Source organism: Meriones unguiculatus, chromosome 1 (assembly GCF_030254825.1).
Source record: "Meriones unguiculatus strain TT.TT164.6M chromosome 1, Bangor_MerUng_6.1, whole genome shotgun sequence".
In the NCBI taxonomy this organism is placed as follows: Eukaryota; Metazoa; Chordata; class Mammalia; order Rodentia; family Muridae; genus Meriones; species Meriones unguiculatus.
Genome location: NC_083349.1, coordinates 60060906 through 60087373, shown reverse-complemented (window position 1 = coordinate 60087373; position 26468 = coordinate 60060906). Strand labels below are relative to the sequence as shown.

General features: G+C 42.7%; 1 protein-coding gene across 3 annotated transcripts in view; it reads left to right on the top strand.

Annotated features, from left to right (window-relative positions):
• The window catches only part of Fbxw4 (F-box and WD repeat domain containing 4), an 80212-nt gene that overhangs the window by 1280 nt on the left and 52464 nt on the right, over positions 1-26468 (top strand). For 2 of the 3 annotated variants that reach the window (XM_060390509.1, XM_021649920.2), the window contains exons 2-4: positions 16855-16950; positions 21500-21685; positions 22117-22249. In XM_060390509.1, coding sequence (XP_060246492.1) covers positions 16855-16950; positions 21500-21685; positions 22117-22249 — 415 coding nt within the window. Of the gene's footprint in view, positions 1-16854; positions 16955-21499; positions 21686-22116; positions 22250-26468 lie in introns of all 3 variants that reach the window. The other variant, XM_060390507.1, reaches the window with a different exon arrangement.

Sequence of the window (26468 nt, the reverse complement as noted above, 5' to 3'; positions counted from 1 at the left end):
AGCGAAATGGACACAAAACATGCCTGAAACATTTAGGCTGTTAAACAGGACGGGGAGAAAGGACAGAAGCTTCCAGAGTGCACCCTTCCCTTGCTCAGTTGTAATACGGGAGAATAACAAAGTTAAACAAAAAGTAAGAAATCATCATTTTTGCATGACTGCAACGGTTTGCATTTTAAAAGTTTTTCAGTTGCACACCCCAGTTGCCCACCTGCTCCCCTCCCCATCCCAACAGAACAAGTGCTTAATGAATAATTATTGATTGAGCTATGTCGCATATCGGGACATACATTTGCCTTGAATTAGTCCCTTAGCGTAAAGATCTCAAGCTAGGCATCATGGGATGAAAGGTTTTGATAAGCAAAAGTAATGGACCAAGTCACAGTAAACCAGCAAAGAATGAGTGACCCAGTTTGATGTGAGAATTAAAAACAAAAACCTTTGCTACTTTAGTGGCTGAGTGATAGTGTGCCAAAGCTCTGTTATTTTTTATCTCTCATCACTGGCCAGGATAAATATTTTGCCATGTGTCTGTTTCACCTGTGAGACTGTCTCTTTTTACTCTTTGTTACTGGGGTCATGGTGTTTTTGTTATAAATTTGGAATTTTTCTGGGTCATAAATGTTTGACTCTTGTCTGTCATCTTTGTTGGAGATACATTTTCCAGCCAATTTTTTATTCTGTTTTTATTAGAATTTTTATACTTCATTAGAATCTGCTCCTTCCCCTTAACCTGAGAAATTTATAATTCTTCCATAGAATTGACAACTAATTTTTTTATAACTTGGAATTTTTAAAAGGCATTTTCATCAGTAACACTTGTTTTGGGGCAAGGAGTAACATTTTACTACATTTTCCTGTAAATGGTTACTCAGTTATTTTTTAACCCCTTTGGTTAAGCAATTCTTCTCTTTCACTTTTGTTTTGGAACGTTTTCATTGTTGTATGTTAAATGTATATACATACACACACACATACAAGTTTGTATGTTCAATGTCTGAACTCTCACTTTTTTTCTCTTGGTGTTATCATCCCATTTCCACAACATTTGAAGTATGTTGCTCCCTGATAGAGTGAGTATCTGCTAGGGTTAGATTATGCTCCCTGTGTTGAAATGTCATGATCACTTTTCTTCTTCCTCCTCCTCTTTTTTTATTGGCATGTATTTATTGTATATAGTTCTGGGTTTTGGAAAGACACTTTTCTTTCAGGTATATCAAGTGCTTTGACAGAGCAACTAGCTCATTTGAAGGAATATTGAACTATAATAGAAGTCAAAAATAACTGGATTCAAGCCAACCAAAGCAAAGTCTGCATTTCTCTTGCTCCCTACAGTACACAATGAGTGAAAGAGTAGTTGTTTATTTTTATTTTCCTTTCTGATGTTCTAAAAGAGAGAAACTGAGAGTGATAACAATGAAAATGAATTTATTAGTATAAAGTGCTTAGAATCTCCCAAATTATATTTATTATGGCTTTACTATTATTAGATATGTATGTTTTAATTTTTTGCATGTTCTAGCATGAAGCATTATCCTTCCAGAGAGGTGGTTTTGCTGTGGCAGTTGACAGAGAACAGGGTCACTGCTCTGTTTTCTGGGTTGAGGGGAGAAATTAGGCCTGTTATAGCAGGTGGAGAGCATTTACCAGTGTGGCCAGCTTCTGGACAGCTGCAGAGCTTCATAAACCACCCAGAGAGGTGGTTGTCATCCCTGAAGAGATAAGGCATGCACCTCAGTTCAGAGCATCAGGATGCCTACTCCTCGAGCACAGATCGTGGCTCCCTGCATGATGAGGGCTGGTCATGTTTTGGACTGATTCACTGTGGAATGGATAAGCAAGTATGTCCTTAAAAGCACAGCGCAAACTTGACTTTCTCAGAAGGCACATAATCCCACTGGTTCTGAGTTTTCTGTCTGTAAAGACCAGGGTTAACATTGCTCTGCAAAGTGACCAGATATGATTGTGTTCAGTGCCAGGAGGCCTTTCATGAGCACTTTGTCATTGTTTGGCTTCACCTTTATTCTGCATATATCAGAAGTGGGCATGATTTGATTTGGAAGTGCTGCCTAATGACACACATGCACATTATCATCTTGAATGTTTTCACAAACATGGCAGCAGAACCTGTGTGCTTAGGGACTGCTCTTGCTTTCCCGGCCTTCTGATTTTCAGAAACACTGCCTGCTGAGGTTTACTGACCTTCCGGCTGAGGGCAAGCCCTGTTCAGTTTAGCTGTTCCTAACTGGTCATAGCTCTGTTGAGTAAGATGGACTGCTTGGGTTCCTTGTGATTTGCTAATGGTCTTATACTTGTGCTTGAAGGCATTTGAGCCACTTAAAAACCACAAACAAATAATTTGCTTCCCTTTAGGCCTCTTGCCCAAACAGTGAACACTAAGAAGTATCCTAAGTGGAGTTTTTTTTTTTTTTCTCTCTCCTCACCCTCTTTTTTTTTTTTTTAGGAAACAAAGGGTAGTTTGAATCAGTCATCTGATTTCAAATTAGTTCTGTTTGAAAGCTTTATGAAGCCTAGGGGAATAGAAATATCTAGGTTATGATAATAAAAATCAAGACAGTGTTTCATACAGCAATCTTTTTGAGAAAAGAATGGGTGGGCTCTAACCTAATTCAGTGTGCAAGAACACAGCAGTAGACTTCAGTTCATATATGATTCAGGATATGTGCAAGAAGCATCTTGTGATAGGGGAGGAACAGGTACTTTCTATAAATTCTGATATTGATAATGAATGAGAGCAAAGGAAGGGAAAAACCTGCACAGAAGCCTGTTTAAATAATACTTGCAATGTTAAAGCCTGTTGATCCCCTTCTTTAGTTCAGTGTTGTATATTGTCAGATGGGAATTGCCTTTTAAATGTTCTGTGGACTGTTGCCCGGGTGCTCTTGTACATTAGCCTGTGATAGATTTGCCTGGAATTAACAATAGGGGTTTCAGGAGTGGATCTCCTGAGGTGTTTGCCCTGGCATGTAGGCTCATTCCTTTGACAGTTCTGTAGCCTTGGAGCTCTTTGAGGCTGGAGGGTGAAGGTATCTATTTCAGTGATGATTAACATCCAGAATGGTGAGATAGACACAGATAAGCAGAGTGTGTTTGTTTGTTTTAAAATGATTGTGCCTAAGAGTCCCCCACCCCAGGGGTAGGGACATGGAGTTTCCTTTCCTAACTGAATGAAGAGTGTTGCTGATTGGTCTTTTTAAGGTCTAAACTGTGAATTAAAAAAAAAAAAAATGTATAGCAAAAGTAGCCCAGACTCCTTTCTCATATACTCTCTGCCTTACATGGGAGAGGTCACCCTCTCCTTAGCCCTCCAGATGTTGCTTGTAGGGATCTGTTGTCTCTGTTGTTTTGGAAAGACCTTTTCTTTTTAATATTTATTTTATTTTTAATTATGGTGTGTGTTGGTCTGTACACATGAATGAAGGTGCTTGGGGAGGTCAGGGACTTTGGATTCCTGGTGCCAGACGAGGGTGCAGAGACTGAACACAGGTCCTCTGTAAGAGCTATCTGTGCTCTTAACCACTGAGCCATCTCACCAGCCCCAGGCTTTTTTTTTTTTTTTTTTAATGAGTTAATAAAAGGAGGGTTCAGTTTACATGCTCACAGTAAATACACCTGCAAAAGCAGGAAATGGTTTGTTGCAGACCCTACCTTCAGAAGCATGCTGGAAGAAAGGAGGGCCTCCAAGGCTGTGAGGATGAAACGGTCCCTGCCTTTCCTAGTCACCTTTGAACTATAGAGGTGACTTCTCTAACTTTCAAGGTAGAATCGCAGAGAAACCCAGACTCCAGGCTACAATGTGGATTCTTTTGGAAAGCTAGATCCTTCACCAGAAGTAAAATCTGGGCTGAGCTTCTGAAATCCAGGTGCTGTAAGGTTATTGAGGAAGCATACAGATTTTTAAATAATTATTTTCAAATTCTTGACATAAAAAAGAATCTCCTTTGTAAGACAATGTACCCTTTACTCTGGGTTGACCTTGGCATTAGATTAGTGTGTGGTCCTGACTACTAACCATGAAACAGGAAGAAATCCAAGTTGACTTTCCTTTGAGGCCAGACTCTGGTAAATTTTGAAAATTAAAGTGAAAAGGAATAAAGGAAAAATATGGATTATAAGTTTTAGAGGGAAAATCGATTTCCTACCTACCCCTGTCTACGGAAACTGGTTTTTCAGAAAATTTCTCTGGTGTATCAGCTGTCAGATGAGGTTGAGAAAGAAAAGCCTCGGTTGTCTTCTAAAGCAGTCTTTTCCATTCTGCAGTCTTGTTCTGATGAATGGGCTTTAGGTGGGCCACCGCAGAAGCGAGCTGGGTATACTAGTTAAGAATGCACGTGAATCCTGGCCCCAGGACACTCATCTGAAACAGAAGGAGGCTATCTGGAAAAAGAATTGACCCTTGTTAGAGGGTTGGCTGCCTCGCCTCAGCTTTGAGTCAGTTCTTCATTTTCTGCACTGTCCACATCGCCCTCCCTGGAAGAATGGGCCACCCAATGGGCCCTTCTGCCTGCCCCTCTTTAGCCTACAATTAATTGCCTGCACATTCTTTCTTTTTCTCTTTCTTTTTTGGTATTTGACATGAGCTCAAATTGCTGAGAAAGGTGACAACTGTGAAATGAAGACAGGGCTTGGAGACACCTTAAAAAATACATGTAAAGACCATTAAATGACAAGAGCAGACTGCCAGGCTCTTTCAAAACATTACCATGTCTGTTGACTTTCCATTCCTTGTTCACAGCACAAAATTGGAGGTCAAAGAATCATAGGAGTTAGAGATGGAAAAGACATTTGGGGTCAGCTAGTTCATCCCTCCGCCTTCTCCCACCCCTTATTCCAAATCATTCCTTCCATTATATTTTCTTCCTTAGCTCTTGTACAGTTTTCACGGTTTTCACTCAGCCCCAGCCATCATCTTCGGGGAATGATGCTGGAGCTTCTGTCCAGTTTCTCCTTGGTGAAGAGAGTCATTGCCTCTGCCCCCAGCTGACATTCTTTGTTGGTGGTCTCAGTTCTTCAGCTGAGGCCACTGGAGGCCCAATGCTGAAGGCTCACTGGATATTTCTTTCTCTCTGTTGCTTGGTAATGGGGCTTTTCCTCTAGAGTTTGAAAAGTGTTAGACTGTGATGACCAGGAAAGAGGAGTCACTGCTGAATTGAGTCCTAGATTTTTGCTTTTTAAATCTCTTGACCTGAAGGGACAGGTGACCAGTAATAATGGAAGTATATTAAATTGGTGTTTGATAAGAAATGCAACTTAGAAATTGGTGGATTTGTCAGGCACAGTGGTGCACACCTTTAATCCCAGAACTTGGACAGAGGCAGATGGATCTTTGTGAGTTCCAGGCTAGCCTGTTTTACATAGTGCGTTCCAGGGCAGCCAGAGACCTTGTCTCAAAAGGAAGTGTGTGTGTTGGGGGGGGGAGGCAAGAAAGAAAAGAAAAGAAGCAGTGAGATAGCTCCGTGGGTGAAGGTGCTTTCTGCCAAGCCTGAGGACCTGAGTTTAATCCCTGGAACCCATATGGCAGAAGGAGAACCAAATTCCACCAGTTGTGCTCTGGCCTCCACATACATACCGTGGCATAGGCGCAGCCATACTTTCCCTTACCCTCTTCCCCAGCCCCCTTCCCCACACTAAATGTCATTTAAAAAACTTGTGGATTAAAGAAACGTAAGAAATATTAGACCTGAGAAGCAGCTGGACACTGTTTCTGGAAATACAAGTTAGGAAAGAAGGAATTGCCTTTCTGAGGTGAAGCTTCAACTTTAAGGCAAACAGAAAATAGATGCGGTGGAGATGGCCGTCTTGGACAGGGAACACTGCTCCCTTTGTGGGGTCCTTACTCAAACAGATTGCAGCATTTACTTATTTGTGTACATGTGCGTGTGTGGGGGCGTGCATGCCATGGCATGTGTGGAGTTCACAGAGGACAAGCTATGGGGATTGGTTTTCTTCCTCTACCACAAGTGTTCTAAGGATTGAATTCAGGTTGTCAGGTTTGGTGGCAAGTGTCCTGACTCGTCGAGCCACCTTGCCAGCCGTTCCTTTTGCTTTAAGGGATCAGAAAAAAAAGAGAAGTCACACTCATTGGCTGCATGGTTTGGAAAGGGAAGAGTCATTTTTAGAGGCAGCTTTTGAGGGCTATCCCTAACTCCCCCTTCTTGTTCCAGCAGCTGTTGGGAGCAGTCCGAAGGGGGTATTATGTTTCTTCTGGTAACTCTGCCAAGAATGAGAGGAAATCCACAATCTGTGGAGTTGGGGGTGGGGAGGGGATAGGTGGCAGGTGATGGGACAGGGAAATTAAATTGTTTTATAGTAAATATGTTGAGATACTTTTCCCGGAGAGCTGTTTCACTGAAAGGAACAGTATATTTCCCCATTCACGAACTTAATGAGTTCCTTTCTATAGAAAAAAGGAAATAGCTTTTAGTACTTTTTCTTTCTTGTAGTTCTAGCTTTGACCATATACATGCATACATACATACATATCTATCTATCTATCTATCTATCTATCTATCTATCTATCTATCTATCTATGATTTACTTCGGAAAGTCTATACTGAAGAGATGCATCAAGATTCAGACGTAGGTGGTATGTGCCCAAGACAGGGCTCCCTGTAGCTGTGCTGTGGGGAGAGCTTTCCTCTCATCCTTACTTACCTGCAGTTCGACTCAGCAGCAGCCTAGAAACTGGAGACCTGAAAACTGGCTGCTGGTGTATGGTTCACGTTCTCTCCATCCCTTTGTCCAGGCTAGTGGGACACTTGGGATTTTAAAGTCTGGCTACTTTGGGTGATTAATATGGAACACAGTTTTAAGATTAAAAACAATAAAAAGTAACCCTGGGAAGCAGAGGGTGTAATTATTCCTCACATTTCAGATGGGGAGTCCAGGGAAAAGAAGGCAAGAGAACAAAGTACACCTCCAAGTCAGCCTGTGCCTAATTCATGACTCAGAGGGGAGGCCTGTCCACACACATGCACACAAACAGCAGTTTCTTTTTTTACTGTCGTTCATTCTCAGAAAGTGCTAGGTCAGCCTTTCTGAAGGTTGTATTGTAGGAGTCTCAGAAAACCGATTCTGTAATCAAATGAATGTCAGAAGTGCTGTGTGCCATATCCCCTCCTGGGGCTCACATGCCCATTGGTAAAATAAAGGCCCTGAGAAGTTCTTTAATGGAGGGACCTGTTTAATTTTGTTTTATCCCTCCTTGTCCAAAGTATTTTGAACATAATTTTTTTTTTCCCTGCCTAATATCTGCTAAAGTTTTGCTGGGCACACACTGGGCAAGTGCCTTGCAAATCATAAACCGGTGACAGGAAAGACAGTGTGAGCATGGCCCAAACGCTGTGCCCACATAGGTAAGGACAGGGCCTGTGCCTAGTGCTTCTGAAACTGCTCTGGACGCCTCTGGCTTCCGGCAGAGAATTTGGATACTTATGTTGGATTCTTAAAGTTGTGCGCTATGACGTGTACAGCTAGGAAGAGTTTCCATTTTTTTTTTAAATTTATTTTTAATGTGTAAGGGTTTTTTGCCTACATGTATGTGTGTGTGCTGTGTGTATGCCTGGTGCCTGCAGAGAGAAGAGGATGTCAGACTCCCTGGACCTGGAGTCATGGACAGTTGTGAGTCACCATGTGGGTATTGGGAACTGAACCTGTGTCCTCTGCAAAAACAAGTTTTTTTTTTTTTTTAATCATTTGTTTGCTTGCTTGCTTTAAAGAGACAAGGTTTCTCTGTATATTGCTGACTGTCATGGAACGCGCTCTGTAGGCCAGGCTGGCCTTCAATTCACATCAATCCACCAGCCTCTGCCTCCTGAGTGTTGGGGTTAAAGCCACCACTGCTGGGCAGAACAAGTGGTCTTAACTCGTGTCTCCTCAGCCTCAGGAAGAACTTTTGAACAGCTTGCCAAAGGAGAACTGTACTCTTGAGAGCTCTTAAAAACAATTCTTTTCTTCCTTCTACCTATCCCTCCTTCCCTCCCTTCTACCCCTCCCTCCCTCCCTCCCTCCCTCCCTCCCTCCTTCCCTCCTTCTCTCTCTCTCCTTTCTTCAGTTTTGAGGTAGGGTCTTGTATTGCTTAGGCTGGGGACGAGGCAACGAGGCAACGGGCAGATCCCTGAGTTCACTGAGCCCCAGGCCAGTGAGAGCTGAGGAAACAAGATGGCCTGGGGGTGTGTGGTGGCCCACACTTCATTTCAGCAGTCAGTGGGTATGGAGAGGCAGGTGGATCTTGGTTTACCCTCCCAGCCTGGTGGAGTGCTGGTGATTGCTTAGACTGGCATTGTCAAGGGCCGAGGTAGGGCCGTGCTGCGGTGCTGGCAGTATAGGTAGAGAGGGGCTTAGGTTTTTTCCTACTCCTGATCCCTTTTTGCCTGATAATTTTTTATAAAACCTGGGGTATAAAAGTATATAAAATGGATATACAAATAAAAAGTTCACTGATATTAAGTCATAATGAAATGTACTTTAAAGCAGTTCTTTTTTATACATAACTTTACCATTTATTGAGGATGGAGTGCATGGTAATGACATGGTTTTGCAGAAAGGATTAGGTGGTGGCTGGATATTTGACACTGGAGCATGTAGAACATCTTCCTGTTTTCCAAGCTGACTGGTGCTTTGGTATATTAGTGTCATACTAAGACCCTTGTGTGGCATCAATTTGTAATACAAAATGGCAAAAGTATGTTTAAGACCATTTTAGAATTGATGGAAATTCTCCCATAATCCCAAGCTAAAATTTGTGTAATAATTGTGTATGTCTGTGTGGATAGTCATACATGTGTGAGTGCTTTTTGTGTGTATGTGGATATATATGTGAGTGTGTGGGTGTCCTTATGTGTGTGCATATTGAAAGAGGTAGACACTGGATATCTTGTTTTATCTCCTTCTTATTTTAGCTTGTTGAGACAGGGTGTTTCATTGAACTTAGTATTTGAGCTAGACTGGATGTCCTTAAGTCCCTGGGATCCACCTATCTGTGCACAACCAGTGCCAGGATTTTATGTGGTTCTAGGGAACCTGAGCTTAGATTCTCATGCTTGCACAGTGTTACTTGCTGAAAACTGTTGCCCTGTCCCTGTGCTGGCACTGCGGATAATCACCACCATGCCTGGCTTTTATATGGATCTGGAGATCTGAATTCAGGTCCCCATGCTTGTGTGTCAGTAATTTTGCCAACTAAGCCATCATTTCCCTAGCCCAATTTAATGATTTTTTAAGAAAAACGAACCTCAAGTTGGCAACTCAAACAGCAGATTTTAAAGCCAAGCATTCTAATACAGTAAACTCCAAAGATATACTAATTTAATACTTATATGCTGAAGAATGATGGTAGAAAAATATTTTGGTTTTGTGTTCCATAATTAAACCATTATGTTTCTGTAAAAGCAGAGAATGTTGTATATACAGTACAAATACTGCAATTGATAACCTAGCATACTTGTCAGTCTGAGCCAGGATGTTTCAGGCAGCAGTGGTCGGTGCTGGTGTTGCGGCATGAAGGCATGCACAGCACAAAGTGTGCACGTTGTGTGTTCAGAGCTGCCATGAGGTCATACGGCGCAGCATGGATGAACTGCCAGAACTGATTGTGATTCATGATGCATTTGATTTTGAATGAAGTTTTTGTTTGTTTCGCATTTAGAGACCTTCTACTGTTTTTCATGACTCCCAAGCTGACTTACACCTGGAGTTGCGGCACACAGTTTAAGAAGCTGCAGTGTCAGCCTTGGGTACAGGGTTAAGTGAGAAAGGGCTGCTTGCTGCAGTCGCAGAGTGTAGAGCATGGATAGAAGGTGGATACAGTGGGTTGACATTAAGGGTCCTTTGAAGGGAGGCGTGGGGCATTCTTGTCAGCTCTGCGCTGTCCTGCTTGTTTCCTGCTGCTTTACTTCACCCTAGATTTGGGGGGATTTAACATATTTAATAATATTTAATGATATTTCGTTGAGCTTTTCAGAATCTTAATTATAGCCATCTGCCATTGGATGGAAGTGCAGATGAGATGAAGGTTACAAGTTTCTCATTGGGCTGCTTACACTCTTAGAAATGTAGAACTGGTGGTCACAGGCAAGATGGGGAAGGTCTTGCTTTCTGGAGAGGGAGAAAAGGAAAGAAAAGAAGAGGTAGTGCTAAGGTAAACTGAGCCCCAACCCTCATTTTACATAAGCCTGTGCCCCTCTCATTGGCTCAGTGTCCAGTGGCCTTGTTCCACACTTGTCCCTTCTTCCCGAATTCCAAAACATCAGTCTTGCCCGTTACTTCAGTAGGCAGTGCTGGTTATTTAGGGGAGTGACACTTGAAGATGGGACAGGGGATGAAAGGGATCAGTGTTCTAGGAGTCTTCTGATCCTGGAGAGTCTGTAGACTGGGGATCTTACACACACACATACACACACACACACACACCTTCCCCTAGCCGTTATTCTTCACACCACGTTTATTTGTTTTTGGTTTTGTTTTGTTTTGCATTGCTTTTTGGGTGTGAGATTGGAGAGGGGAAATGAAAGATCATTCTAGATAAGATCCTAGATTATTTATGCCCCTCTGGACTCACTTGCCAAGATTTTAAGGGGCCAGGTAGCTTACGGTGGGTGCATGTTATATTGTTTTGTTTAAAATAGTTCATGCACCCAGGAATGCAGTCGAGCTCTAATGGTGACTAAGTGCCTGAAAGCTGAGATGGAGGGGGCAAGTGGAAAAATTAGCCTGAGGCAAGGGACGGAGGGCTGGGAAAATGGCAGTTCAGCCAGGTCCATGGGCCAAGTTAGAGATTTCTCCTTGCATTAACAGCCACAGGGAGATTTATTTACAGGGCACTAATCATGTTCTTTATGGGGAGCACCCTCACTTTATATCAGTAACTGGAAGAAATGGTTAGCCAACGGCCATTTCAAGGGTAAGAACAAGGCCTTTATTGATTGCTAAGACCCACCTGCCTCTGTCCTCTTTTCTGCTCACTTCTACCTGCTTCCTTTGATTGGATGGTGACAGGTCTCAGAGAAAGAAGATTTTTGAGCAGACCCTGATTTTTCAGGTACTGAAGCCAATAAATAATTAAGATACAGTTTGGCAACCTCTCCTCTCAGAGAGGACTGGTGAAGGGTGATTAAAAAAAAGCTGTTTAAGTTGCTTTTTAACATAGTGGTACCTTTTCAAGTCAAGTCAAAGCTGAAGTTGATATGGGGCCACAGCAAGTATTTGATGATGGAGTTCGCTGTGAGAGAAGACACCTGCATCTGCTCTTTGGTAGCAGTTTCTAAAGCTGAACTTTGAAAGTTCATTGCTGCTGAGACTCGGGCATCTCAGACTCCTCAGTAAAGTGTCACTAAGTTGCTGTTAAGTGACCGGGAAGATTAGAGAAACATCTTTATCCTAATTCGGGAACTATTCGCATTCTTTCCCTCTATTCGCATTCTTTCCCTCGCCACCTCTTTTGTGATTCAGAATGTTACCTGTGCCTGTTAATTTAGACTTAGCTTAGGAGAGGTGGACCTATAAACTCTCATCTCTGGCATCGGGAGGGACGTTTTGCAGGGAAGTGTTGGCAGAACGGTGTATGCTTTTTTAGTTTCGGGTCAGTTCTTTTCCTGTCCTCAGTTCTCTCTTGCTGTGATACAGGTTGCACTCTGGTAACGTGATAGCAGAGACCACATCCCCCCCGACAGGAGAGTCCAGTAAGGCGTTAGTGTTAACGTACCCACGTCTCCCTCACAGCTTCAGCCTAAAAGAGAAACGTTTATATTAGAGAAGTCATTTTGAAAAGTTATAACTAAATTGATTAGAAGAAAAAAAATATTAGTTTAGAATTAGTGCTGATATCCGATATTAGTGAGTAGATATGTTTGTGTTTACAAGAAAAGAATGTTTCTGTGATGACATAATCACTTTATAAAGTTGCTTTAGGTGTTGTCTTTAAAATACCTGCTTGCATGAATTATGCTTAGTAATACTGTTTTATTTTGTTATTATGAAATTACTTGTGTATATGTGATGGGTGTGAGTCCTGAAGTCTGTGGCACCCTGTGCTAGTGAAGGTCACAGACGCCTTTTGGGGGTTGGTGCTTTCTTCCCATTGTGGGTTCTGGGGATCAAACTCAGGTCATCAGGCTTGTGTGGCAAACTTTTTATTTGAGCTTTCTCTGGCCCCATGTGAAATATTATCCTCATTTCATAGGTGTAGAAATAGACAGAAAGTTACCTGGAGTTACATGATCCACCCTGGGGGCGATTCCAGTTTTCTGAGTCCGATTTCTCTGCTTCTAGAGCTTTGTTTAATCTGTGTAGTTAAAGGTAAATAGGTATTACATATTACCAACTGTGTGGTATATTTAAAGAACTTGCTCAGCGTCCTAAAGCATCATTAACATGAACTTTTGACCTATTATCTATGGAAACATAATGTTACATGGTATGAAGTAAGTATTAGTCTTACAGTTACTATTTTTACAGCACAACAGTTATTTTCAGGGTTGAGTCCTTACATTTGTCATTTCTAGTGGTTGCACATGCTCTATTCCATTGCGTTTGTGTGCTGTTCCCTCCCACAGGCAAGCATTGGGGCTGTTTCCAGCTCATACATTGGACAGTGTATTTCTCATTTGAGTTGTTTGTGATACAGTGCTTATTGTGGAAATTTGAGATCAGAAAACAGGACCAGCAATGTGTAATCAAACCCATGCTTATAAAGTCAAAAGCTTGTCAGGTTTTCCCACTTAAGAGATGTGAGTCCGTATTTTAAGGTACATTTCTGTAGACTAGTATTCAGGAATGTTTTTTTCTCAGGGTTTCTTTGTGTGAATCCCACGTGACTGCTCTTCAGTTGTTGGACATGGATGGCCGGATACTAGAGACAGGGTGTTGTTTTGGTAGATTTTTATCAGCTTCCTAAAAGTTTTAGAGATGAACCTTGGATTTACCATATTAGGTTCCCTGGCTCTGTTGTTTACCTTTTAATCCCCCCTCCCCCCGCCTCTGTTTCAAATTTAATAGAGTCAAACTTACATACTTTATAATTCATATGTTTTTGTATCTACTTTTCTTTGGAGTTTGTATGTATTTCATTTTTCTATACCTGTACTATCTTTTTATCTTGTTTTTTGAGACAGGGTTTGGTTTCTCTGTGTAGCCTTGGTTGTTCTGGACTCAGTTTGTAGACCAGGCTGGCCTTGGACTCACAGTGATCCTTCTACTCTGCCTCCCTGAGTGCTTAGATTAAAGGCGTGGGCCACCACTCCTGGCTTTAAATTGACTTTGTTTGTTTATTTGTTTTGCGTTTCTTTCTTTCTTTTTTTTTTAAACTGAGACAAGGTCTTTATAGGTGAGGCTGACCTGGAACTCACTCCATGACCCATGCTAGCTTTGAACTCACAATAAATCCTCCTGCCTCAGGCTTTTGAGTGTTAAGATCATAGGCTTGTGCTATCATGTCCAAATCAACTCTTTTTTTGAATTTACTGTATTATAGTATGAGATGGCCTAAATCAGTTTTTTTTTCTTTTGCTTTATTGGTACTTGTTCAGTTTTGTCAACGCCATCATTTACTTGTTTTTTGTTTATCTATGCTAAGGATTCAACCCAGAGCTTTACAAATGTACATATCTTCTACTGCTGAGCTACCCCAACCCATGCTACACTGTCTCCAAGCTTCTGTAAGTTTAAGGGATATTTTCCTTTATTAACTATCATATCGTAGAAGGGTTGAGAAATATATAAAAGCATAAATGTCTCGTGCTTAGTAAGATGTTAAGATGAGAGGGAACCCAGTGATGAGTGGTACATGTGAAGGGGTAAGTAGAAACAGAGAAGAGTGTATGTACGTCTCTCCTTTGGTCAGTGAAGGGCAAACGGAAGAAGGGAATCGATGAGGATTGGGAGATGTCCCCCAGCTCCAGATGGGGCTTCTCTGTGTAGCCCTGGCTGTCCTGGAACTCACTCTGTAGACCAAACTGGTTTCAAACTCAGAAATCCACCTGCCTCTGGCTCCCAAGTGCTGGGACTGAAGGCGTACACCACCACTGCCCCGTTAGGATGACTCATTCTTATTCTTACCTTCAATGAAGCTAAGTATCTGTGTGTTTTTAAAGTTCAGTCCTGTACATTCACTACTTCATGAATCAAAATAACTATTTTATACAAATAAATGAGGCCTGAAATGGATTAGATAACTTTCTGCCTGACCAAGCCATCTTTCCAAATTGTGTCTGTTAGAGTGTTTAAAGTGAGACTTTGTGGGCTGGGCTTTAGTGATGAGTGGTACATGTGAAGGTGTAGAAACAGAAGAGTGTATGTATGTCTCTCCTTTGGTCATTGAGTTTCCAGGCAGAGCTCGTAGTGTTACCCCTGTGTGTCCCAGGCAGTCTACCTGTGCGGTCAAGTGTATGAAGCCACGGAAGCACTGAGCTATGCAGACACCTAAAATGCAGCTTTCAGACTCTTGCCCGTGATTTCAAAATTCTGTCTAAAGATGGATTCTCAAAAGGCCCTTGAGCTCTTCCTGTCAGTGCACCCACACTCTGCCGTTCTTGTTGCTGGTGTGTGCTCCTGTCTCTTGCTGCTGGTGGCCTTTCATCCACACGGCTCTCAGTCAGCGTTTCCTAATGAGAAGTTTAGAGTACACGAGAAAGAAGCCCACAGTGAACACTCATATACACTCACCGTCTAGATGTCATAATTATCTGGCCATGTTTGCGCTGTCATGCATTTCATAGTAAGTTAAAGTATTAATACACTCTAAAGTTGAGCGTGCATGTAAATCCCTGATTATATCAGTGTATGTATTTTCTTAAAATGTATACAGAATGGATTTTCAGTATATTTACATTTGAGTGATGTGCTCGTTTAAACTTTATCATTTGAAATTTGTTGGTGCTAATTTTTTATTTTCTTAAAAAATTTTGTTGCATTTATATATGTGTGTGTGTGTATTACATGTGGACATCAGAGACAAATTGTGAGAGTCAGTTCTCTCCTTCCACCATGTGTGTCCTGCTGATAAAACTTAGGTTCCCAGTTGGTAGCAAGGGCCTTCACTCTCTGAGCCTTTGTCATGGCTCCACTTTTGTTTTCTTTTTCTTTTTTCTTTTTCAGATTTTATTTATTTGTTATTTATACAGTGTTCTGCGTGCATATGTGCCTGCATGCCAGAAGAGGGCACCAGATTTCATTATAAGTAGTTATGAGCCACCATGTGGTTGCTGGGAATTGAACTCAGGACCTTTGGGAGAACAGCCAGTGTTCTGAACCATCTCTCCAGGCCCCTCCCACTTTTGTTTTCTTGAGAGACAGTGTCTTACTGTGTAGCTCAGGCTGGCCTGCCGTATAGACCAGGAGGCCTCAGACTTCCTGAGTACTTGGAGTACAGGCCTGTAGCACCACATCTGGCCCGATTGGTGCCTTTTTAGACCCAAAGCCCTTCAAGACCTAGACATAGGACATAGAGCCTCAGAAAGTGTCCACATGCTCCTTTCCAGATAGTTCCCACTCCTGCCCTGCTGGTTATTCATCACTATGAAGTTTTATTCATTTTAGGTTAATTAGCCGTTTTTTCAAATTCATGTAAATGATATACAGCATGTATGATTATTCAGTATAATCTGTTTTTTTTTTTTGTTTATTTTTTTAAGTTATCAGCAGGCAGAGATCTGGTTCAGCTGTTAAGAGCACTTACAGAGGACCTGAGTTTGGTTCCTGCCACCCACATGGGGTCTATACCCCCGGTTCCAGCGGATCTCATGTCCTGTTCTGGCCTTCTCAGGCATCAGATAGGAACATGGCACACATACATGAATGCAGGAAAACCACTCACACCCATTAAAAATATAGAAGAACCCTGCTAGACCTTCTGCTACAATGGCTGGGCCAGTTTTATTTCCCATCATCAGCTAGAAAACTTTTTATTGGTCTTTTAAAAATATATAAACACAAAGGCTGAGCATGGGGTACGTGTCTGTAACCCTCTCACTTGGGAGGCTGAGGCAGAGCCAATCAAGGCTAGCCTAAGCCTAGAGGCAGAAATATTTCATTTGCGTCCAAGTACTTTGTCATCTGTATGTGTGTATATATATATATATAATATATGTTATATATTAATTTTTCTCAGACTTCTGGCTTGTTATGTTTATTTTTGTGTGATAGTTTTTTGATTTTGATAAAGACTAATTTATTAGCTCTTTTACATTTTTGTAAGGATTTGCCTACCCCCAACATACATAAGCTTTTTTTTTTTTTTGTCCAAATAGATGGTTTTATATAGTTTATTCTAACAGCTTTACATTGTGGATTCTATGTGTAGGTTTATTATATATAAACTTTTCCTGTTTGGTATGAGGTAGGAGTCAGGCAGGGTCCATCTTTTTTAAGATGAATATACAGGCGTTTCAGTACTTGAAATTAAAAAAAATATATATTTATTATCGTGTCACCTTCTTAGTGCAGCAGCAGTATGTCGGTCTCCTATTCCTGTCTGTGTGCTTACGGGGTGAAGTGGGCAGGTGCACGCCTGACCTATGTGCGCAGGTTCTCTCTGCCCTGAGGATCAAACTCACGTCGTAAGGCTTTTGTGGCAAGTGCATCTTACCTGTGGAGTTGTCTCTGGCAACACTTTGTTGCCATGTTTTCCAGTGGATTGTTTTGACATCGTTATAGACACTTTTAGTAGTTTAAATAGACTTCTGTTTCTTGATTGGCCAAGTATGGAGGTAGTCCTTACTTCCTGGTCTCATAATCTCTTTAACCTATATTTGGTTCTATTCTGTGTGTTTCCAAGTGCATAGAATCTTCTCTTCTCGGCGGGGAGTTGTCCTGACTGAGTTCTTGTTCTTTTGCACATAGGATGACCGGCATCCCAGTAAAGGAGCGGGTGAAGGTGTCTCAGAACTGGCGGCTGGGGCGCTGCCGAGAAGGGATTCTGTTGAAGTGGAGGTGCAGGCAAGTAGCTTCTTGATTTGTTTTTGTTTTATGTGTGTAAGTTTTCTTTGTTTGTTTTTGGGGATGGACTCTCACTGTATAGCTCTGGCTATCCTGAACTCCCTGTGTGGATCAGGTTGTCCTAAAACTTACAGAGATCTGCCTGCCTCTGCTTACCAAGTTCTGGGATTAAAAGCATGCACTGTTAAGCCTGGCCTGTGCATACATGCTTTGTCTGCATGTATGTCTATGCAGCATGAGGTCTACTGCTTGAGGAAGCTCCAAAAGGCATCAGAGCCCCTGGAACTGGAGTTACAGATGATTGTGAACCACTGTGGGCGCTGGGAATTGAAACTGGATCCTTTGAAAGAGCAGCCAGTGCTACTAAGCTCTAAGCCATCTTTTAGCCTTACTTCTTGATTGTTTTAAGTCTTCCCAAGACAGTAGAGCACATAGAAAATAAGAAATTAGATCATAGGGCTGTCTCTGGTAGGGTAACCAGACACCACAGAGTCCAACCAATGAATGACTTGCTAACATAGTTATAAAAAGATTATAAGAAACATAGTTTGGGGGGCTGGAGAGATGGCTCAGTAGTTAAAAGCACTGTCTGCTCTTCCAGAGGTCCTGAGTTCAATTCCAAGCACCCACATGGCAGCTCACAAATGTCTGTAATGCAAATTCCAAGGGATCTGACAACTTCAAACTAATGTACATAAAAAATAAAATTAAATAAATTACTTAAAAAAAAAGAAATGTAGTCTCGGGGATGGGGAGTGTGAGGCAAGGAGGATCTCAATTTCAAAGCTTGTCTGGGCTGAGTAACTTAGGGGTTCTCTCTCTCTCTCTCTCTCTCGTGTTTTGAGACAGAATTTCTCTGTATAGCTTATCCCAGAACACTCTGTAGACCAGGCTGCTTGAACTCTCAGACATCTGCCTGCCTCTGCCTCCTGAGTGAGTGCTGGGATTAACAGCGGGCACCACTCGGTTGTTAGGTTGACCGCCCAGCTAGGTTATTTTTTGAATGTTATCTCTAGGAAGTTAACTATCCTTTTGGACTCTGTTTAATTATTCTTCATTTTTGTGGGGAGAGGGGGTCATGATGCTGGGGCTCCATCCCAGGGCCAAGTCCGTGTTTGGCAGGTCGCTTCTCTTCTGATTTACAAGACAAGATAGGGGTGGAAGACGCTTAGGAAGGAAAGCCTGACAACTGGGGTTTGTTCCCTGAGATCCACACGGAGAGAATGAGCTCCTGAAAGGTAGCTCCTGAGCTCCACATGTGTGCTCTGACATGTACATACAAAGTAAAGCAAGTAAATGGAATTTTGCTGGATGTGTAGTGCACGCCTTTAATCCCAGCACCAGGGAGGCAGAGGCAGGCGGATCGCTGTGAGTTTGAGGCCAGCCTAGCCTACAAAGTGAGTCCAGGACAGCCAAGGCTACACAGAGAAACCTAGTCTTGAAAGAACAAAACAAAACAAAAAGAAAATGTAATTTTTATTTTTTGTATCCCGCTCCCTCATTCCCTCCCAACCCCACCCTCCCAGATAATGTAATTTTTAAAAAGATTTATTTATTATTTATAGTGTTCTGTCTGCATGTGTGCCTATGCACCAGAAGAGGGCACCAGATCTCGCTACAGATGGCTATGAGCCACCATGTGGTTGCTGGGAATTGAACTCAGGACCTCTGGAAGAGCAGCCAGTACTCTTACCCTCTGAGCCATCTCTCCAGCCCCCAAAAATGTAATTTTTTTTAAAAGGCAAAATTGGATATTAGGTAGATGTGAGGTAGGACTTAGGAAAAGTGCCAGTGTGTATGTGCCCATGTGTGGGTATGCAGAACAGTGCTTGGAGTCCAAAAGATGGCTTTGGATGACCTGTTCTGTCATTCACCATCATGGTCCCTTGAATTTTTGTTTTGCTTTTGATACAGGGTTCCTCTGTGTAGCCTTGGCTGTCCTGGGCTTGCTTTGTAGACCAGGCTGGCCTCAAACTCACAGCGATCTGCGTGCCTCTGCGTCCTGGAGCTCTGGGATCAAAGGTGTACGCCACCATGCCTGGCTGCTATGAAATTTTCATGGTTGTTATAGCACAGTTATGCTTCATCAATACCAAAGCATTTCATAATTATTATTTGCAACCTTACCCAAAAAGTGCTTCTTGTTGGTTGGTTGATAACAGCGGATTGGGAGCTTTGTGACTCTTCATTCTGGCTCTCCTGTCCCTTTGGTGAAAAATAAGGCAGACCTCTGCCTTTGGTGACTGTCTTAGGCACTGTCTATTGCTGTGAAGAGATTCCATGAGCAAGACACCTCTTATAACTTAATCGTGGGCTAACCCACAGTTTCGGAGGGTTAGTCCATGATAGGCATGGCAGGAAGCAGCTAGGTATGGCACTGGAGCTTTATATCCTGATCCACAGGCAACATGTGAGACAGACAGACAGACAGACAGACAGACACTGGGCCTGGCATGGGCTTTTGAAACCTCAAAGTCCATTCCCAGTGGCACACTTCCTCCAACAAGGACACACCTCCTAATCTTTCTAATCCTTTTCATTTCTTTTTTTGTTTTTAAGATTTTATTTGTTTATTTTATGTATATGAGTGCCCCATTTACATGTGAAGAGGCAGTAGAGGTTGTGAGACACCATGCTGAGAATTGAACTCAGAACCTCTGAAAAAGCAGATAGTGTTCTTAACCACTGAGCCATCTCTCCAGCCTCTCTAATCCTTTTCAAACAGTTCCATTCCCTGGTGACTAAACATCCTAATACATGAGCCTATGGAGACCATTCTCATCCAAACTACCACAGTGACCCTTGTCTTGCTTGTGTTGTTTCTACTGGTTTGATTGATGTCAGTTGCTGTGAATTATGTGGTAGCATTATGCTAAAGAGAAAGATGGATTTTTATGATGAAGGCTTTACCTTCTGATTTCCATTTGTATTGGTAGTGGTTTTCTTAAAACACGGTCTCCCTTGTAGCCCAGGTTGACCCCAACCTTGCCATCTTTGTGCTTCCACCTCCTTAGTGCTAGGACTACAAGCAAGTGCCAGCATACCCTGCCATCTGTGCCTTTTAACATCAAAGAAAATTTCTCTGTCAACCTTTTGCTCCTGGTGTTGTCTTTTAGGGCATTAATTTAAGGCAGTCTGGCAAACAAACACAGAAAAGTTACCAGGTTGTCCCAGGTTCTCCACCATTCACCTGGCGTGAACCTAGTTTCTTGTCCTAGGTAAAGTACATGAATTCTAGCCTCCTCTATTTGCCACTTGAGTGTTCTACATAATTGTGAAAAAGATGTTGAAGAGGAGTATGAACAGTGAATACGAATGTAGTCATCTGTACACATGTTCTATATAATATGTGCACACATTTGTAAAAACTGCATGAGCAGAAACTCAGTTACTACAACGTCCAAGCTGCATTTAATGGCCCAGCAAGTCAATTTGCAGAACTTTTCCACATTCCCATGACGCTTGTTTTAAGGAGCCTAGGGAAGAAACAGCACAGTTTGCTCAGACAGGTTTGGCAGCGGGAGATGCTGTCTGTACATGGGATGAGTCAGCTTTCCCTCTGCACTTCTTGAGACTTGTTAGCTCCAGGAGTGTTAGGATAGGCACAGGTCTGTCTTAGGGAGGGGCTTAGTCCCTACCAGAGAACCTAGATGTCCAGTTCATGTCCTTCCTTTCCTCTTCTGTTATCTCCCCTGTCTTCCCTCTTTCTTCACACACCCTTGTTTTTGAGATAAGATCGCAATGTACCTATAAGGGCCTTGACCTACATATATCTAGAGATGGCTTGATCGTGTGCTCCTGCTTCAGCCTTCTGGAGAGTGCTAGGACTACAGCTGTGTGCAGATTTCCCAGCAAAGTCTCTTTTCTTTTTCTGTCACCTTGGCTGTCCTATACCAAGCTGGCCTAGAATTCACAGAGATCCTCTTGCCTCTGCCTCCTGAGTGCTAGGATTGCAGGTGTGCCACCATGCCCAGCAAAGACTTTCTCTTAAAGCTTTAGTCCCATGCATGGGATTGGCCTATGGCTTTTAAACTTTCTTTCTTCTGGAGATGGAGAGAGGATCTATAACCTTCTCTGGATGTCTCTTATCAGTTTCAGTGAGAGCCAAGTTCTTTCTAGCTCCTGACTTGTGGCATGCTGCTTTGGAGTTATTTTATATCACTGTACTTACCCTCCAGTCCAGTCCAGAAATGTCACTGTCCTTGGGAGGACCTAGGCATTTCTTGAGCAGGTTTGCATGCTTTCCTAATGACTAGAATCTTTTCACTTATAAATATGCTCTTGCTCCAACAACAAGGGAATGGGATTTCCTAAAACTTACCTTTTCTCTATCACACCTTAACTGATCTATTGGGCAAGGCATATGTGTTGGAGTCTTGGAACCTTGAAACTTACCAGTTGGACTTAGCTAGAATGTAGAGGTTACTTTCCCTGACTGGAAGTTTCCTTTGACTTCCCTACTTCTTAACTTAATGTTTAAATCTTTTAAGTCCCGCTTATCTATGACAGTGCAGACAGTGATTTTACTTTTTTTTTTTTCACTCTCTAGTCAGATGCCCTGGATGCAGCTAGAAGATGGGTTTCTGTACATATCTCAGGCTAATTTCATCCTGGCCTACCAGTTTCGTCCAGATGGTGCCAGCTTGAACCGTCGGCCCTTCAGAGTCTTTGCTGGCCATGATGAGGATGTTTGTCACTTTGTGCTGTCCAACTCGCATATCGTCAGTGCAGGAGGGTGAGTGCTGGCATCTTCCTCGAGTCTTCCTTACTGTTCTTCAGAACCTGTGTCTGCCTCAACCACAGAGGGATGATGAAGGAAACTGTAAAAAGGTGGCATTTTTTGTTTTGCCTTTTTCCCCCATAACAGCAGAGATTTACCAGAAGCTGTTAATAGGATTAGCCAGAGAAGAAAACAGGAAGAGCATTTAATGCAAAGTGCAGCAGGTTTGATTGATAGTATTGGACGGGAAGTTTATTTTCTCTCTCATCTGTCAGCCCCAAATGTGCTGAAGAAGTAAAAGTATTTAAAAGCACCTTGTGGGTCATATTGCAGAATACTTAGTTAATCTGGACGTCATTGGACACTAGGGCTGTTTCAGTAGACTTGTTCTCTTTCTATAGGGAGAGTAGTTAACTCTTGGGGGTGGGCTCCTTATTCTCTTGTAGAGATGGGAAGATCGGTGTTCACAAGATCCACAGCACCTTCACTGTCAAGTACTCGGCTCATGAACAGGAGGTGAACTGTGTGGACTGCAAAGGGGGCATCATTGTGAGTGGCTCCAGGGACAGGACGGCCAAGGTGAGACGTTCTCCCCTTTCTATTATATTATTTCCTGCTGTCTATAGGGACTGGGATGAGAGAGGGTGGACAGAGTCTGGAGTCCCAGGATTGGCTGAGAGCACTGGGTGAGAGCAGGGGAGAAGTGACACAATAAATAACTTACTTATGTGCCTTTGGCATGCAGCTTGCCATGCCAGGCTGTGTTCCTGCCAGCTGGATGGGGAAAGGAGTGGACAGTGGCTGGGATGCTTGCCACTCACTTGAAATGTGGTATGAATGCAAAAACAGAGGGCCTGGCCAGCTTTTCCTCCCCGAGCTGGGTTTCCTCAAGTTTGTGGGTTGAGTTCTAACCCCAATATTTTATTTTAAAATCTCCCTCCTTTTGCTTGCTCTCCATTTAGAGAAGTTAATTTTTCACCACCTTGTTTATAAGCAATCAGGCTGATAATTAAAACGTGTTTTTACTGATCTCTGGAGAGTGATGTGGTGAGTAGGCAGTGGAGAGGACAGGAAGGCTGTTGGTTGCATCATTGCCAGATTGCCTGGTCCACAGACATCTATCAAGACATAAGAAATGAAACTGATAATCAGTTGATCCAAGTCATCCAATCTGTGTCACGCACTACTCTTCTGAGACTCTGGAGACATTTTCCAGTCTTGGGTGCTGCAGCCCTAGCCTGGAAACAGGCTTTGGGGCTGCAGTGGGAACTCGGCTGACAACTCAGTTGGTGGTACAGAAGACCCCAGCAGGGCTTGCTTACCTCTTCTCTAGAATCTGGAGGCTCCACTGCAGCAAAATGCTTATTTCTATCAGCAGATGGTCCTCTAAGTCAGAGAGAGACCTCAGGAGAGAGAAGTGGCAGCTTTATCAATAACGTGTGAGTCCACCCCCCCCAGGGATTGCTCTTTCATGTTGATTTATATGATGACAGGGGCTAAATAAGTTTGCTCCTATTTATGGACATTTCTCCTCCTTCTGAAAATTTCTGCCTTATATTTTGGATTTAAAGAAAATGTGTGCCAGCATAGGAAGCCTGAGAAAGATCAGCAGTTTGTCTTTGCTTTTATTTTTGAGACAAAATATTTATAGTTTATAGCCAAAGATGATCCTTATGTCTTCATTTTCAGGTGCTGAGATTATAGGTATAAACATTTCTTGTCACCTGTTTTTTCCTCTTCTCCTATTCCACAGTCACTTTAAATTCTTGCTTAATCGATGGCTTTGTAGCATTCCTTGCAAAGATACTGGCTTTAACTTGCCAAACTGCTCAGAAGTAAATCTGGGGCTAGAGAGATGGCTCAGTCAGGTGCTTACTAGCTTAGCATGAAGAACTGGGTTTGGGTTGTCAATACTCACATCTGGGGACAGCGGCATTTGTCTGTAGTCCCAGTGCTGGGGAGGCACAGATAGGTTAATCCCTAGAGCTTATTTTTTTTTCTTTGATAATTTCATACATGTTTGTAATGCATCCTTGTTACCCTTGCCCCTCTGTTGTTTCTTTGCACCTTTTCACCCCTCTCAGCCCCCATTTTCCTTACAGATCTCTTATCTGTATTTGCTAGCTTCTGTCTTTATTAGTGTCCTAGAGTGTAACTAGGGCTGTCTCTATGGGAAGGTGTATAATAGGAGAGTCTGCCTCTTCCTCTCAGGAATCTGTTGGTTGCCAGTAGATGTTGCACTGATGGCCTATCAACCTGTTCTTCACAGCTGACTGTGAGGAAGGCCCAGTGTCGGTGGCAACAGTTGCGCAGCCATGGCCACTTTGTACTTAGAAGATAGCATTTTGAAGCCCCTCCCCGTATCTTCCTCTCCTCCCCTTTTCCCACAGTGTTCCCTGAGTCTGAAGAGGGTGGTATAAATGCCTTGGTTAAGGCTGCCCTCCCAACAGCCCTATAATCAGCATCTTGTGAAAACATGGGTCTTTGTATTCCCTTCTGTTCACTGCAGGGAGAGGTTTCTCTGTTTACAGCTAAGAGTTGCCTTTGTCTGTGGGTTTAAGGAAGTATTCTGAAAGTGCTTTGCCACCATGTTGATTCAGCTAAGCATAGCCTTAGGTTCTTCTCTAGAAGCCGAGTCTTTGTCTTTCGAGACAATGCCTGGCTATGTAGGACAGGCTAACCTAACCTTGAACTTGCAATTTTTCTGCCTCTTGAGATTATAGGTATATGCTACCCACATGCCTGCTAGGATTATTTTCTAACAACATAGACTATAACCAGGCACTGTGCTAAGCACTCTATTCATTTTCTCATTTTATCTTCTTGAGTAAATACCTTTCCTTGCAAATTGTAATGTATTTTGAATACATAGTATATTCTGCGCTGTCTAGAAGGTTTTCTGTTATTCTTACGAGATATATGTAGATTTTGCTGTCTTGAGTTACTATGTAGCTAAGGATGACCTTAACTGTCTGATCTTGCCCCCCCCCCCCCCCCCCCCCCCCCCCCCCGTTGAATGCTGAGATGACTCATGTATTTGTACCTCACCCAGTCTGTGCAGTGGTAGGGATCAAGCCAAGGGCTTTGTGCAACTAAGCAAACACTGCCAACTGAATTTCATCTCCAGCTTTCATGTTATCTTCAGTGGCTTCAAAATGAACTACCATTATTTACTTAAATTTTTCTCTAGTAGATGGATTTGATGTCTAGTTTCTTCCTGAATACAAGAACCTGGAAATAATCCTTTAAGTCTGCTATATTCTGTACATCATGCTGTGCTAGTATTTTCTATTTACCCTCCCTTTTCTACACCATGGTCCTGAGACATAGGCATTTCCCATTTGATGAGCTGAATCTGAGACCAAGAAGTTAGGGGACATCTTTAAAATCAAAGATAACAAGTCACAGGTGGGGTTCAAACCCAGACTGGCCAGGCTCCAGAGACTGTACCTTGTTCTCTGATAACAGGCTAGAGGAAGCGTTTTTACCACTTAGGTTTTCTTTGTTTCAGGTTTTTTTTTTTAGATGAAGTCTCAGCCTTAGCGTTCCTGAGTCAAAGATCATTGTAGGAGCTTTGCTGCCACCAGTGGTGCTTTCTAACAGGGCTGCGTACAAGTAGACGTTCACTGGGTATCTCCAGGGTGGGTCTGTTTTAAATCGATAGTGAAGGTCTGACTAGATCTTTATTATTTTAACTCCTGCCCCTCAGGTGCCAGGGTACTCTTGTTGCCAGAGGATGCTGTGCTGTGGGACAGGCTTTTCTAACTGATACTTGGAATTGGCAGTGTACTTCCTGTGTCACTCACAAAGATCAGGAGCTTTGTTCTGTGGTTTGTGGGTTCTCAGATTCTACCTGCTGTCTCTGTAAAAGCTACTAGAAAACTCAGGTTTAGGCTTTCCTGGAGATTTTGTAAATCAGGAGTACTCTTTTTACCCTGCAAGCAAGAACCTGATGAAAAGGCAAAGGTCTTTTCCAAGCATGGTAGTCTAAAGGGGCATCTAGTTATTACCAAAGGGTTTGGCTGTCAAGTACAAAGCAGACACCAGATCTGGGGCTTGCGGGAAATGTGCCCCCCCCTCTTGTCCTTCCTCATCCAGAATATTTTGTTAAATTTCTTTTGTTAGTTTTGGGAAAAGTTACTCCTATTGTCGCCCCATCCCCCACTCCATCATACCCACAAACTCTAAGAACACTTTCTCCCTTTTATAGGGAAGAGATTCCATGTGACCCTAAGAAGACAAGACCACCCCCATTCCATCACCTGCCCCTTACACTGAAGGAATGTTTTCTTAAGTTCTTCCATCTAAGGTCCTGCCTGAGTATGGTGTGTTCCCCTTATAGCTCTGCGGGGACCTTGAGAGGTCATTGATCCATCTAGCTGCCAAGGGATCCCTGTGTGGCTGCTCTGGGGAGAGCCCTGTACATTTGAGGTTTCCTTTCTGTTTGGTTAGAGGCTTATGTCCCTGTGTGTGTCATCTGGGGTAGGGTGAGGTGAGGGGAGCCCTGTGCTTAATGGGAGATTTCTAAATGCACTGAGTGCCGAGAGGCTCTGGGAGTGTTGATTAGCGTTAAGCCCGGAGTGGCTGCTAATGTACATTCCTGACTGATAGGGACCAGATAGTGTGCTCCAAGCAATATTTTTAACCTGTGGAGATATGGAAGCTTAAAAGAGTTAAGCTTTTCTGCTACTTTTGGTGACACTAGGTGCTAAATTCCCTGCTGACGTGAATAGCTTTGGACCCTGGTCATTATGAACAAACAAACAACAGCACACCACCTTCTCACTTTGAAGTCTCC